This window comes from Cydia fagiglandana, chromosome 23, assembly GCF_963556715.1.
Source record: "Cydia fagiglandana chromosome 23, ilCydFagi1.1, whole genome shotgun sequence".
NCBI lineage: Eukaryota > Metazoa > Arthropoda > Insecta > Lepidoptera > Tortricidae > Cydia > Cydia fagiglandana.
In genome coordinates this window covers 1,703,850-1,717,500 of record NC_085954.1, presented here as the reverse complement: position 1 = coordinate 1,717,500, position 13,651 = coordinate 1,703,850, and the positions used below count along the sequence as shown (strand labels likewise).

The following is a 13,651-nucleotide window of genomic DNA, read 5'->3' as shown; positions in this document are numbered from 1 at the left end:
AATTCTCTTTGGTTATAGTAAAGGTTAAATACCTGGAATGCGCCAATGCCTGCTGATTCTGGGTACAAGGGCCCTGAATGACTTCAGTGAGCGTGTTGAATACTTGTGAAGCGACGCCGATAGCCTTGAAGAAGTTCGCCTTGCCAGCTGGATCTATCAGCTCCTGTAAATTATCATCATCATCAGTACTAAAAACAAATTATGAAAATCTATTAATAATTGTCTTAGACCAATATTAAAATGCTTTGGAATATGTTGATTATATAATTATCCCGTATTGGCTTATACAGCCATGAAAAACGTTGCCCTGCCTGACGCTGTTTATATAGTCTACAATAGACTGAAAGGTTCATAATGATGATGATGATGATGATGATAAATATGACAACTACTAAGGTCAAAATTAGTTCGTCAAAGAAACTATCTAGAATGAACCTGGCTAATAATGGCGCATCGAAATGACAAGATCATTAATCATTAGGTATAACTTATTACACTTTCCAAACATTTCTGGCTATAGAATTACCCCAAATAACTGCCTTATGACATAATAGAGTGAACATTAGCAAAGTAAACCTGTTCAAGAGTCCCAATTTTTTTAATACTACATCGGTGTCTTAAAAGCATACGGGCCGCCTGAAGGAAGTCTTTGTAGCCTATGGACGCTCGAGACTTTCACATAAAGATTCCGCATTTTCTATTAAGAAACGTACCTTGCTGGAATATTGCCAGTAGAAGTCCATAATGTCCTGTAGTCACATCAGGTAGTTGACTACGAATGACTCGTTGAACCAACCTGTATACATAAAGCTCTGCCATCATGTACAATCGCGTACCTTGCTGGAATAATGCCAGTAGAAGTCCATAATGTCCTGTAGTCACATCAGGTAGTTGACTACGATGACTACGTTGAACCAACCTGTGTACATAAAGCTCTGCCATTCTGTACAATCGCGTACCTTGCTGGAATAATGACAGTAGAAGTCCATAATGTCCTGTAGTCACATCAGGTAGTTGACTACAAATGACTACGTTGAACCAACCTGTATACATAAAGCTCTGGCATTCCGTACAATCGCGTACCTTGCTGGAATAATGCCAGTAGAAGTCCATGATAGACTCCTGTAGTCGCAGCAGGTAGTCGACGGTGCAGATGACTACGTTGACCGTAGTCGTGTTACCGGCTTGAGTACGCAGGTAGTTCTGCCATTCTGTGCAATACAATATTACAACGCTACATAAATATTATAGGGCTCAGACGAACCGAAAGACAGCTTTTTTTTTTGCCTGTTTAAGTGTCCCACTGCTGGGCAAAGGCCTCCCCTCGCTTCTTCCACTTGACCCTAGTAGACAGACATCTATTACGTTATAATTTGTTATGCTATTTCTAACAAAAGTTAATGCGCTACAAAAATAACCCTTTGTTTTGTTTTGGGAATCAATTACAAAGTTATCATTTGATTGTCGATACAATATTTTATTTTATTTGGCGCAGTCAGTAGGATTTCATGCTGTTCATGTCACAAGTTACTTATCACACAACAATTCTACAAGGTTCAAGTTACTTATCATATTTCTCTCGTTGTCCCGGCATTTTGCCACGGCTCATGGGAGACTGGGGTCCGCTTGATAACTAATCCCAAGAATTAGCGTAGGCACTAGTTTTTATGAAAGCGACTGCCATCTGACCTTCCAACCCAGAGGGTAAACTAGGCTTTATTGGGATTAGTCTGTCTTCCTCACGATATTTTCCTTCACCGAAAAGCGACTGGTAAATATCAAATGATATTTCGTACATAAGTTCCGAAAAACTCATTGGTACGAGCCTTCCAGGTCAGATGGCAGTCGCTTTCGTAAAAACTAGTGCCTACGTCAAATCATGGGATTAGTTGTCAAGCGGACCCCAGGCTCCTATGTGAGCCGTGGCAAAATGCCGGGATAACGCGAGGAAGAAGAAGATAACAGTTATAATCATCATCATCATCATCATCTCAGCCATAAGACGTCCACTGCTGAACATAGGCCTCCCCCTTGATGGGGGGTGAATGCCATAATCGCCACGCTTGGCAGGCGAGTTGGCGATCGCAGTCGAGTCCACCGAATTTGAGGGACGCTGCTGCCCGTCCACCGGTGGCCTTGGACGTAGTTTAAGGACATACCCAGGTCCACAGTTATAATATAATGAGCTTATATATAATTATAGTATAATGATGGCAGGTGGACCAAAATGTCGACGGATTGGTGGCCGCTTTCGGATGAAAGAAGCGCCTGGCGTCCATTGGCTCGTTGGGTGGATGACATTCGGAAAATCGCGGGGCACTTTTGGATGAGACTAGCCCAGGACCGGGATAAGTGGCGTACACGAAGAGAGGCCTATGCTCAGCAGTGGGCGACTGAAAGGCAGAATGATGAGCTTACCCAAGTTGTGTCCTTCACAGGTAAGTTGTATGAACCGGAACAGCGCACATGTGAATTCGGCGTCATGCATATTCTTCTCGCCCGCCGCGCCTTCCAGACCCACACCAAGACCTGAGAAAACATGATGTTAATTAACATTATCTAAATAGCAATATCTGCCCGAAAGCTGACTTCAATTATAAAAATGTAAAACCCCAACGCTATATACCAAAAAAACATTCATCATTGTAGAAAAGAGCTGATACTCTTCAAACTGCTGGATCGATTTCTATCAAACATAGCTAAGAACCACCGCAAGACTGGCTTTCGCGTAAAAAACCGCATCAAAATCGGTCCATCCGTTGGAGAGTGATGCTGATACGCAATAATGTGTCAACCCACATTAATATTTCAATAAGATGTCAACTCAAAAAAAATTGATGCTTAAAGTTGACATTTTATTGCAAAATGGATGTGGGATGACTCATTTTTGCTAAACACCGTCCCTTAATTGTGTCAATCAAAGTCAACCTATCTTTTTTTTTATCAGGTATTTTATTCGAGGTAAACTTAAAACTAAAATTAAATACAAGAGTATAACTAAGGGCCCCCCCACATCTGGCGTCTTTCGAGCGTCGGCGTCTGTCGGCGTCGGTCCAGCGCTATGGAAAATGACGTCACTGCGCAGTTGCGTCGACGCTGCGTCGACGTTGCGTCGACGTCGGCCATAGAATTGTAGACGCCGACGCTCGAAAGACGCCAGATGTGGGGGGGCCCTAAAAGCTACAAATATTCATAAATTTGGTAAGCGTTAAAGTTTACCATGAACTGGGCTTGCCTCAGCATAATACTGACCTGAAAGTCAGCGCTGATCTTCCGGCGAGACCATTTGTGGGCCACGATCCCTATCATAAGCTGAACGCAGCTTTTGCAACAGCGACCGGTGCCATCTTGTCATTTCTCATTCATTATTTTTTTTATTGTCTGTAGATAAAATATTCAATAATGATACAGTACCTTCAGCCTTAGTATTCCGCTCAAAAGCATCCAAATCCAGCACGGAGCAAGAGTTCATAAGACCAGCGATAGATGTGAAGAATCCGACGTCTTTCTTGTCTTTCAGGTGGTTCAGCATACCCTAAAACAAATAAAGAATACCTTTCATAACCATCAACCCATTAAGGACTGAAGCCATCTAAAAGACGATCGTTAATATGATAGATTACCTAAATTCGAGAACAGGAAAATGACTCTTGTTTTAATACTTCTTGTTCTCTTTACAAATATAAGCTCGTACAAAGTGCCAAGTTGTAACGTCTTTACAAGGAATTTCGTTTGAATCTGTAACGTCTTTACTGTTTACATACTTTTATTTGAGACCACACAAATAACGACCATCATTTACATGCCATTTGTAGCCAAGCAAATGACGATCGTCATTTTTATGGCCACTTTTGCCAGAAAAATGACGCTTATTACTTTGATATCTTTTTCGAAGCTAATATTTTAGTCATATAATTACCATTTGTATGTCAATATTGCCTCCGCGCAGTATAGATATGCCCAGTTGCAGGGTCTTCATCACCATGTCGCTTGGGATGCCCTTGGAGGCCGAGATATGTAGTAGCACCATCTCGGCCACACCACGGTCCGCGAGACGGGATTGGTGGAAGAGGAGTTTCTGCTTTTCCATTTCTTGCTCCTGAAATATTTAAAGTCGAAAAATGAGCCGTAAACTTTTGGAGGTGACGCAAGTCGAATTTTATAACATTAAATATCCGTAACTAATAGCGCTTGAAGAATAGGTAAACTATTATTTCAATACATACCATTAAAGCATCCATAGTAGTAAGCTTGAAATTTAATAATTATTTTACAGTTTCAAATATTAAATAAAATCTTAAATTACTATCAGAAAATAATGGTAGGGATATGCCTTTTCATAGCTTATACTTGACGTACGCACGTCAAAATGAAAATCTCAGTTATTTCATATAATAATTATACGTATAGTAGTTTTAACAGACAAAACGTGATTAAGTACCTAATTTAACAGTAAAAATAAAGAACTATTCCCTATATGTACCTATATCTGTCGGCCAGTAGAATGCCAGGAAGATGGTGAAGATATTATTATTATGCGCTAATCTTAAAGGCCGGTAACGCACGAAAATGAGAAGAGAAATGAGCATGAGTGACGGTAATTGCTTATTCGTACCATCAGGCGATTCCTCTGCTTGTTTGCCTCAAAAGAAAATTTCACTCACATGAATACTGGCTTTGCTCTCCTCTTCCCCGGCTGCCTCCGCCTCCCCTCCCCCCTCCTCCTCCTCCCCGCCCCCCTCCTCCTCCTCTTCCCCGCAGGACTTCGCTATGATATGCGCGTACGACATGTAAAGAGGATCCTCCTGGAAATGCAAGTTTTGTGGGTGAATGAAATTGTCGATAGTCTGTATTGTTTGTTGTTATTAACCCTTAAACGCATGATTTTTTCTTTTTGCCCGAAATTTATACACCGTGTTTTTTTTTATTTCCGTTAATTTCAAGGGTGCATTCCTGAGCTTAAATCAAGTAACTTTCTCAAAGACACCGATATTCTAACTAACCCCATTTCGGAGATAATCAATAATTTATTTTTTTCCTATAAGGCCTCTACAAGCGTGTACACTTGCCTTAGGGCCGGTTTACATATTGATTAATGTTTAGAATGAGTTCATACATTTGCTACTAAACTTAAGTACAATGTCGGTCGATCGATGTTCAAAATGTCATTGATATGTCACAGATTTCAATTGTTTGGTTGAGTTAAATGTAATGCCTGTGTTACAACAACGCTATATGCTACATTTAAATACTTTATAAAATTATTGTTTTGTTTTAAAAAAGCAAAAAAAAATTTTTTTTTAAATGAACTATGCCATTTAGTTCTCTTAAACGTTCTTTATCATACCCCGAAGTTAACGGAATTCAATAAAAACACGGTGTATATGTATCACATAATTGTTTGCCGATTCTAGGAAAAATAGTAAAAAAAATATAACTTCGATTTTCATTGCGAAATCAGTGTTAGAAGTTGAATTAGCTAAATCATATTTATGTGAATATGTAATTTTCAGTAATATATAAATGATATTTTTTACTACCATTACAAAGGTACACACACACTATTTGTGATATACTTATGATAAAGTTTTTAAATATAAAATAATTACAAACCCCGAAAAAACCGTTCAAAAACACATACTAAAAATTATCAACTTGTGGATTTTTCCAAGTTTGCCGACTTGTCGTCTTAAAACGAATGTAATTTTTATAAATTATAAATATTGCGTAAATTTAACCCTTAAATCATCACCCTATTACTTGACGTTTGGTATAAAGGTGCGTTCAAGAACGTAAGCCTTTTTATTTTAAAACTGTGAGCTGTCTAATGGTTTGTAGACATTTGGCAACACTATGCATTTAAGGGTTAAATGAGATCATAGCGTTAATTACCTGTTTTATATTGAGCATCTGAATGAAGAGGAAAAAGCTTGTTTTAACTTAATTTAAATTTTTTCTCAGGCGATTGGAATATACAACAAAATAAGACAATACTTTAATATATTACGACGACGACGACGTGTATGTGAGGTGTGCAATAAAGAGTATTGTATTGTATTGTATTGTATTGTATTGTATATTTAATAATGTCAGTGTCTCGCGGTAGTTTTGTTATTAAGACAATACCTACTTATTGTCACACAACAAGTGCACAATAATTTGTTGAATTTGTATTATATTTATTGCGATACATCAAATATGACGTAATCGTGCCAAAGAGTATTTATCTAGCCAGAATACAATGAACATGTTACAATGCCAAAACTAAAACAATACATTTTAGACTGAAAGTAGGTAGGCACATAATTATTCGTGAGTTTTTATTGTAAGAGGAACTGAAAAAAAATGTATTGTCGTTAATACACCACTAGTGGATGCCTTTCAAACCTTATCGTAGCATAAACTATCTTATCTTAAGAGCCCTTCAACGTGCACGCTAGCGCCACTGCTAAATAACCGTGGTTATTTAAATTTAACGACAGGTATTTATACAATACATAAAAACTAGTTTGATGTATTCAAAAGGTACTTAAAAACACAATACAGTCCGTAGCGGCCCCCTTTTTTTAAATATCTTTCGTGAAATTTAAATAATCACGATTATTTAGCAGTGGCGCTAGTGTGCACGTTGAAGGGCTCTTAAGATAAGATAGTTTATGCTACGATAAGGTTTGAAAGGCATCCACTAGTGGTGTTGTAACGACAACGGTTTTTTTTTCAGTTCCTCTTACAATAAAAACTCTTAATAATACCATTGATCTTTACCTGCAAAGCGCCGGATCTCTCAGTCATAGCCCCTCTACAGAAGGTGGTGACCAGCTGAGTGAGAGGGTCCGGTTTGCCTTCCTCTTCCACCACGTCGCTCTTTTTCAGTTCCGCGTCTTCAAATGATTGCTGCAATGTGCACTCTATGTTAAGCGACGTAAGATTTAGATTTGATTCTTAGGTTATAGTCTTCCTAATCACAAATACGCGGAGTAAATAAAAATTTAATCATGGACACAATATCATAGCTGCAATTTTTAATAGGTACCAGGTGTGGCCTGTAATATGAGCAAAAAATTAAACTGTAGGCTGTACTCCTCATGTTGACCAACATTTGTTCAGCGACTTTTAATAATAACTTGTGGTTTGATTTTTAATACACTTTAAAGTTTATTTTAAGACGCAATGTGTTGCCAATTTCGTTGTGTTTAAGACGTGACAAGCAACGTCAATCACAATGATATGGCGCGGCGATGGCGTCCATTGAAGATAATATTTATTTTCTATGAAAAATAGGGAGTCTAAATACTTCATAATTTTTAAAACTTGTTGAACAAAGGTGTCACCATTTGAGGAGTGCAATCTATGTTTTAATTATTTGCTCGTGTTACAGGCCTCACCCGTATATAGCAATGTAGTCACCACACGGGATTGTTATGCCATTTAGGGCTCTTGCTAAATTGGAAGTTATATAGAGTAAGTATTGAACAACCAATTTAGGCAGGACCCTAAATGGCGCAAGAATCGCGAAGCGTGATGGTACCTGATTATGCTTTAACTATATCAAACCTTTGATTTAAGCACTGACTTTACCAAAATCAGGTAGGAATTAGAATAGAATAGAATAGAATTGATTTATTTGTAAGCACAAACAATGGGTACAATACATTATATAAAAGAAAACACTAAATAAGATTAAAGTGCCACGAAATGGCCAACCATAAATTACCAAAATCAGGTAGGAATTGAATCTTAAATAAGTATAATATTTTAATTTATTTATAATCTTCTTCCTGGCGTTATCCCGGCATTTTGCCACGGCTCATGGGAGCCTGGGGTCCGCTTGACAACTAATCCTATGATTTGACGTAGGCACTATTTTTTACAAAAGCGACTGTCATCTGACCTTCCAACCCAGAGGGGAAACTAGGCCTTATTGGGATGAGTCCGGTTTCCTCACGATGTTTTCCTTCACCGAAAAGCGACTAGTAAATATCAAATGATATTTCGTACATAAGTTCCGAAAAACTCATTGGTACGAGCCGGGGTTTGAACCCGCGACCTCCGGATTGCAAGTCGCACGCTCTTACCGCTAGGCCACCAGCGTTCGCTTAATTTATTTATAATATGAACCATAAATTAAGTTTACCGTTAAATCTTCTATCATGACTTCTTGACCAATGTTTTCTTCTTCCAGCCAGAGCTCGTAATAAGTTCTTGCAAATATGTTGCATGCTCGATGCCTGTCAAAAATAAAAATAAAATAGAATCTGTCCGGAAAGAAAGGAGTCGTGGAATTTATGCCCCATACATTTCACGACTCTTCTGTTTCCGCACAGCTAATAGTCCATATACAGGGTGGAAAGATAAGTCGGGCCCTGGAGGGAAATTACCTTAAATCCTTAAGCTGGCTCATTTTACTTAAAGGAAATATTCCTTTATTTTTAAAAAGAAACAAAACTGCATTCAAAGATTTTCTAAAACTCGCTTGCCTCGCCCGGGACTCGAACCGACTAGAAATTCCAAAAAATAAAAACTCGCAATTTTATATATCGCCATCAGATATACATATAGGAGCGGCTAAGGTGTTCACAAATGTCTGAACACGCCTCTATTGTCAAAGTGTTAGATTGCGTGTTCAGATTTTGTGATCACCCTGGCCGCTCCGATATATCTGATGGCGACTGTACTAGTCGATACAGTTAATGTTAATGATAACATTTATCCAAGAAACATTAGGTCTTACACTCGTCTGTCGTACAAAATATCCATAAAATCTAATATTTAGTACTTTAGTATTTTTTTAAACAAGCCAAATTGAAGAAAAAAACAAAGATACCTTGAACGCAGTTTTGTTTCTTTTTAAAAATAAAGGAATGTCTCCTTTAAGTAAAATGAGCCAGCTTAAGGATTTAAGGTAGTTTCCCCCCAGGGCCCGTCTTATCTTTCCACCCTGTAGAGGGTTTCTATTCCAAGTGGTAACATCAATATATTGTAACACTCAGTTATTTTATAATAAAATATTAACTGTGCGTTATTTGATCAAGGCAACACACCGGCTCATCTTATAAAGATGCTGTGACCGCAGGCAGGCGACGGCGGCGCGCTTCCTTGCCGCACAAAGCAATCTCTTCCAGTTATCACATCGGGGGGCCGGCTTCGTCGCCTATTAGTTAGTCCGGGCAGCGTGCAAGAGCATGGGCTGTTAGAGGTTATTTATTAAAAACAGGCAAAAAAAATGTTTTTGGCAAAAATTTCATTTTTGGTACAAGCTTTTATCGCTGACTGTACTTTTCTTACGACAGACAACTAATACTCATCGAGACAATTCTAAAAACCCCTAACACAATTAGGTTGTGTTGTTTCATCACAGAGTTCGTAAGTATGGCCACCTCCTGTCTCCATCATCAGATCAGCTCGATTTATACATGCATGCAAAATTTCAGCTCAATCGGAAACCGGGAAGTGGATCAAATTTAACTTGCAAGATTTGATTACAGACAGACAGACAACGGGAAAGGTGAAACTAAATAAAAGCTTGTAATAACAATGATTTTTAAAAACAAGTTCTAAAAAAAGAAAATTGTTTTTTATACACATCAGAGAGTCAATCACATTTCCATGTTTACTGCTTGGCACTGAATGTCATCGTAAGAAAAGTAATATATCTCAAAACGGTGGAGGAATATCCTATTATTTATCTTATATTAGATTAATTAACAGATTAACTCACACTGCATAGCACCTAAGGGCCACTTGTACCATTCTACTAACCCGAGGTTAAGCGGTTAAACCGTTAACCCGGTGTCAAATGGTACTGGTAACCATGGTAACTCCAGGTTTAACCAGTTAACCCCCGGGTTAGTGAATGATGCAAGTGGCCTTAAGTTTAGACCTACCTATCATTAAGTTAAGAACAAAAACAACACAAAACAAACATACAGCAAAGAATAACCTCTACCGCCCAGAGACCTATAAAAAGGTCTCCCGTTGCATTCTAATTTGAACTTTGTGATGACAGAATAAAATTTAATTTTGCTTGGCAAGGTTTGACGTATGGGCGGCTAGAGGATAATGGATGCTCTATTCGATATTCGGGCATCAAGTCTCTTTCAGTACTTTATCAAATCAAACCAAGAAACAGGATTATAAAGTTAGTACACACAATAACTATCCTTAAAGTTAGAGACATACGATCGAAAGTTCAACGTAAGTATAAAAAGTTAGTGTGCACGCCACACAATAATCACCCTTAAAACTATAAACATAAGGACCTTGTGAGTGAGTGTAAGGACAGACATCTGAAGCAGGCAATGACGGCGCGCTTCCGTTGAATAGAAACCACAGAGCGGTACACGTTCTTACTCATTTGTTGAGGATGGTCGATCTAGGGAGGGCAATCGATACAAATAAATAAATAAAATAAACTTAGCAAGTGTCTTAAAAATAAAATAAAACTGTATAGTTGGTGGAGTAGTCGCGTAACAAAAATACAAAAAATGCAAAGGAATTGATAACTTTCTCTTTTTTTATTCGGTTAAAAAACTATAAATAATTTAAAAATAATTTAGAACTTAGTGATATCTTGAGAAATAGGTACTTTTGGGGTCACCATTAAATAAGATGTATTAATAGTACATTATTGCAGAGGCCGGGAAAGGGCAATTCGTGGATGAGTTTCGATTTTGTCGGACGACGCGAAGCGGAGTCCGACAAAGAAGACGAATCCACGAATTGCTATTCCTGCCGAGGCATATATAGTGCTTTTCTCCAAACATGCGAGGAAATAAGCTAAAATAATTATTATTTAACCATCAAGCATCACTCAAATCAAACCTTCACATCCAAAATGTCAAAAACAATTTCCCTCTTTAATTAATTTTTAAAAGTTTAAGTTACAAACTTATTCTGCCATTCAGTATTCGTTCATTCAATATAATTGTGCAATATAGTTGGTCAAACCAACTTTTCAGTCAGTAAGAACCAGGAAAACTATACCCATCCTTTTCTTTTGGGTGCTAGTACTAGTGTAAGACAAAGATAGTATGATTCTCTTTGTCTATGTTTGAAATGAGAAAGTCCTTTGACAAACTATATAAGCTTTATGAACACGGATGAGATTTAAAAAAAATATAAAAATAATCTTTGATTTTATTAAGCAGTATTCGCACGATCATACACGTGAAATCATAGCTGATCGGGTCGTGTAGAAGCGGCTCACGGCAATAATAATTGGCCGTTTGCGTTTTTTATTATTAAAAAGTAAAAAACACTACAGTAATAAGTTATTACTGTAGTGTTTTTTTACTTCCCGTCCGCTAGAACAGGACAGCGATAGTTTGATGTTTTTTAATTAGAGTTTGACATTAACGAAGAACTTCCCGTAGTATTTTTGCTACAGTAAGGTGAACATTTCCGAGCATATTGGAGAAAAGTGTTTTAAATGCTTGTCAGGAATCGAAATAATCAAATAAGTAGCTACAGATAAATAAAATAGTTAGAAACTAGTTTACCAGCGTGGTAGGTGCTATAGAGAGGGCAGAGCAGTTTAAAAATTGTTTAACTCTAAGGGTTCGTATGAAATAAAACTAAATCTTATGAGATTTTGAGCTAGAGCTTACCAAAATTCAACCACCTAAGAGATTTTTCACTTGGGTATTCCACTTACGCTATAGTATTATCTCCTTTTACACGGTAGAGGTCGCTTTAGGTCGGCGAACAAGTAGGTTTACATATGTATTACAAATTTAAGCTCGCCAAGATTTTTTAGCAACTATAAGATTTTTCACTTGGGTAATTCGCTTACGTTATAGTTTTATCTCCTTTTACACGGTAGAGGTCGCTTTAGGTCGACGAAGAAGTAGGTTTATATATTACAAAGTCACGGTAACAAGTACAATGTACTCACCATATGTAATCCAAAGAGTACTTTGCTCATAGCGACTATCCTTTCCACAGTGTCATCAATGATCTTGGCTTTGGTCTCCGCCGTGTTGTCCGCCACTGCCGCTTTGCTCTTCGAACCTAGTTTGCTAAGGAAAATACAGAAGTCAATAACATTATGATATCTATATCCTCTAGCCGCCCAGACATCATAACTTGCCAATACAAATACAACTTTGATTTGTCAAAATAAAGATTCAAATTAAAATGGAACGGGAGACCTTTTTATAGGCCTCTGGGCGGCTAGACGATATGAATTTCATGTAAGTAATTAAAGTTTTTTTAAGTTTGAATTTAAACAACACATATTTGACAGCTGAGGTCGTGGGTAATATTTATTTTCAGATACCTCAGATCCGTAGATTATGTAGGCCCCTCGAAACTTTTGTAGTAAATGAATTTGCAAACGCTAGCAGTAAGCTAAGCTATAATATAGATATTACAATTTACAGAGCCATCTTCTTTAGCTGACAAATTTGCTTCTACTTTATTTTGCACTAATTTACGCGTAGTATTCATACGCCTAAGAAGGTAAAGAAAGAAATAAGCGAATATGTAATCCAAATTTAACCTCCTAGTCTAAATGTACATTACAATGAACATATTCATGCAATCTAATCCGAACTTTTTATGAACCAAATAAAAAGCATTTCTTTTGTTACATTGCTGTTTTAAAACAAACAAAATTCGTTCCAATTTACTTATAGAACAAGGTTCAAATTAAAAGTTGAAAAACTTTCTATGGTGGGTCTTACGACGTTAAAGCGATATAGACACAAGTGTAAATAAATTTAGGGTCATTCTCTGTGAATGTCTGTGGTTGTGTTATTGCCACGGCTCTTTTCATACATTTTGTATGGGTCGCGGCACTTAGACTGCAGACTAATTTTTTGAGAATGACCCTTTAACTAAATACTCATAGCAACATTTACAGCACAGGACGACAAAACATTTAACTAATATTATGACATTTAAAACTATTAACAACATGAAATAATGTAGTTTTAAATGCAGTTAAATTTTTACTACTACAACGACATCTATAATTATATATAGGTACTCTACAGTCTTACTTGGGGCCCATTTTATCAAGCCGCCTGCAATCGTAAGTTATGCGCGTTAAATTTAATTCAATTCAAATTTAACTCTAGGACGAAAAACGGATTTAGAGGTCTATTTTTTAATTTGGTAAATAATTTGATGTAAATAATATAGTTCATGGGTCGGAAACCAGTTATACTTACGGGCAAATAACCGGTTTCAAAAACCGGTACCGAGGGCATAATCACTGTGGCCTTATCCACATTTTACGAAACATTCCAAATAACCTTCTCTATGTTAAAAAGTATTTTGAACCGGTCAGAAAACCGGTTTAATAAAAAAAAACTATTCTTCTTCTTCTTCCTGGCGTTATCCCGGCATTATGCCACGGCTCATGAGTCTGGGGTCTTCTTGACAACTAATCCCATGATTTGACGTAGGCACTAGTTTTTACGAGAGCGACTGCCATCTGACCTTCCAACCCAGAGGGGAAACTAGGCCTTATTGGGATTGGTCCGGTTTCCTCACGATGTTTTCCTTCACGGAAAAGCGACTGGCAAATATCAAATGATATTTCGTACATAAGTTCCGGAAAACTCATTGGTACGAGCCGGGGTTTAAACCCGCGACCTCCGGATTGAGAGTCGCACGCTCTTAGTGCTAGGCCACCAGCGCTTTTCAA

The 13,651-nt window shown here is 37.6% G+C and overlaps 1 protein-coding gene across 1 annotated transcript in view; it reads right to left on the bottom strand.

The window, feature by feature from the left end:
* Nucleotides 1-13,651, bottom strand: part of LOC134675917 (ryanodine receptor) — a 196,179-nt gene that overhangs the window by 39,138 nt on the left and 143,390 nt on the right. Inside the window, exons 84-94 of the mRNA XM_063534261.1 lie at nt 13,002-13,025; nt 11,894-12,017; nt 10,260-10,372; nt 8,135-8,228; nt 6,766-6,894; nt 4,665-4,805; nt 3,920-4,099; nt 3,415-3,535; nt 2,419-2,529; nt 1,084-1,211; nt 33-163 (exon numbers count right to left, since the gene is read on the bottom strand). Coding sequence (XP_063390331.1) covers nt 33-163; nt 1,084-1,211; nt 2,419-2,529; nt 3,415-3,535; nt 3,920-4,099; nt 4,665-4,805; nt 6,766-6,894; nt 8,135-8,228; nt 10,260-10,372; nt 11,894-12,017; nt 13,002-13,025 — 1,296 coding nt within the window. The remainder of the gene's footprint in view (nt 1-32; nt 164-1,083; nt 1,212-2,418; nt 2,530-3,414; nt 3,536-3,919; nt 4,100-4,664; nt 4,806-6,765; nt 6,895-8,134; nt 8,229-10,259; nt 10,373-11,893; nt 12,018-13,001; nt 13,026-13,651) is intronic.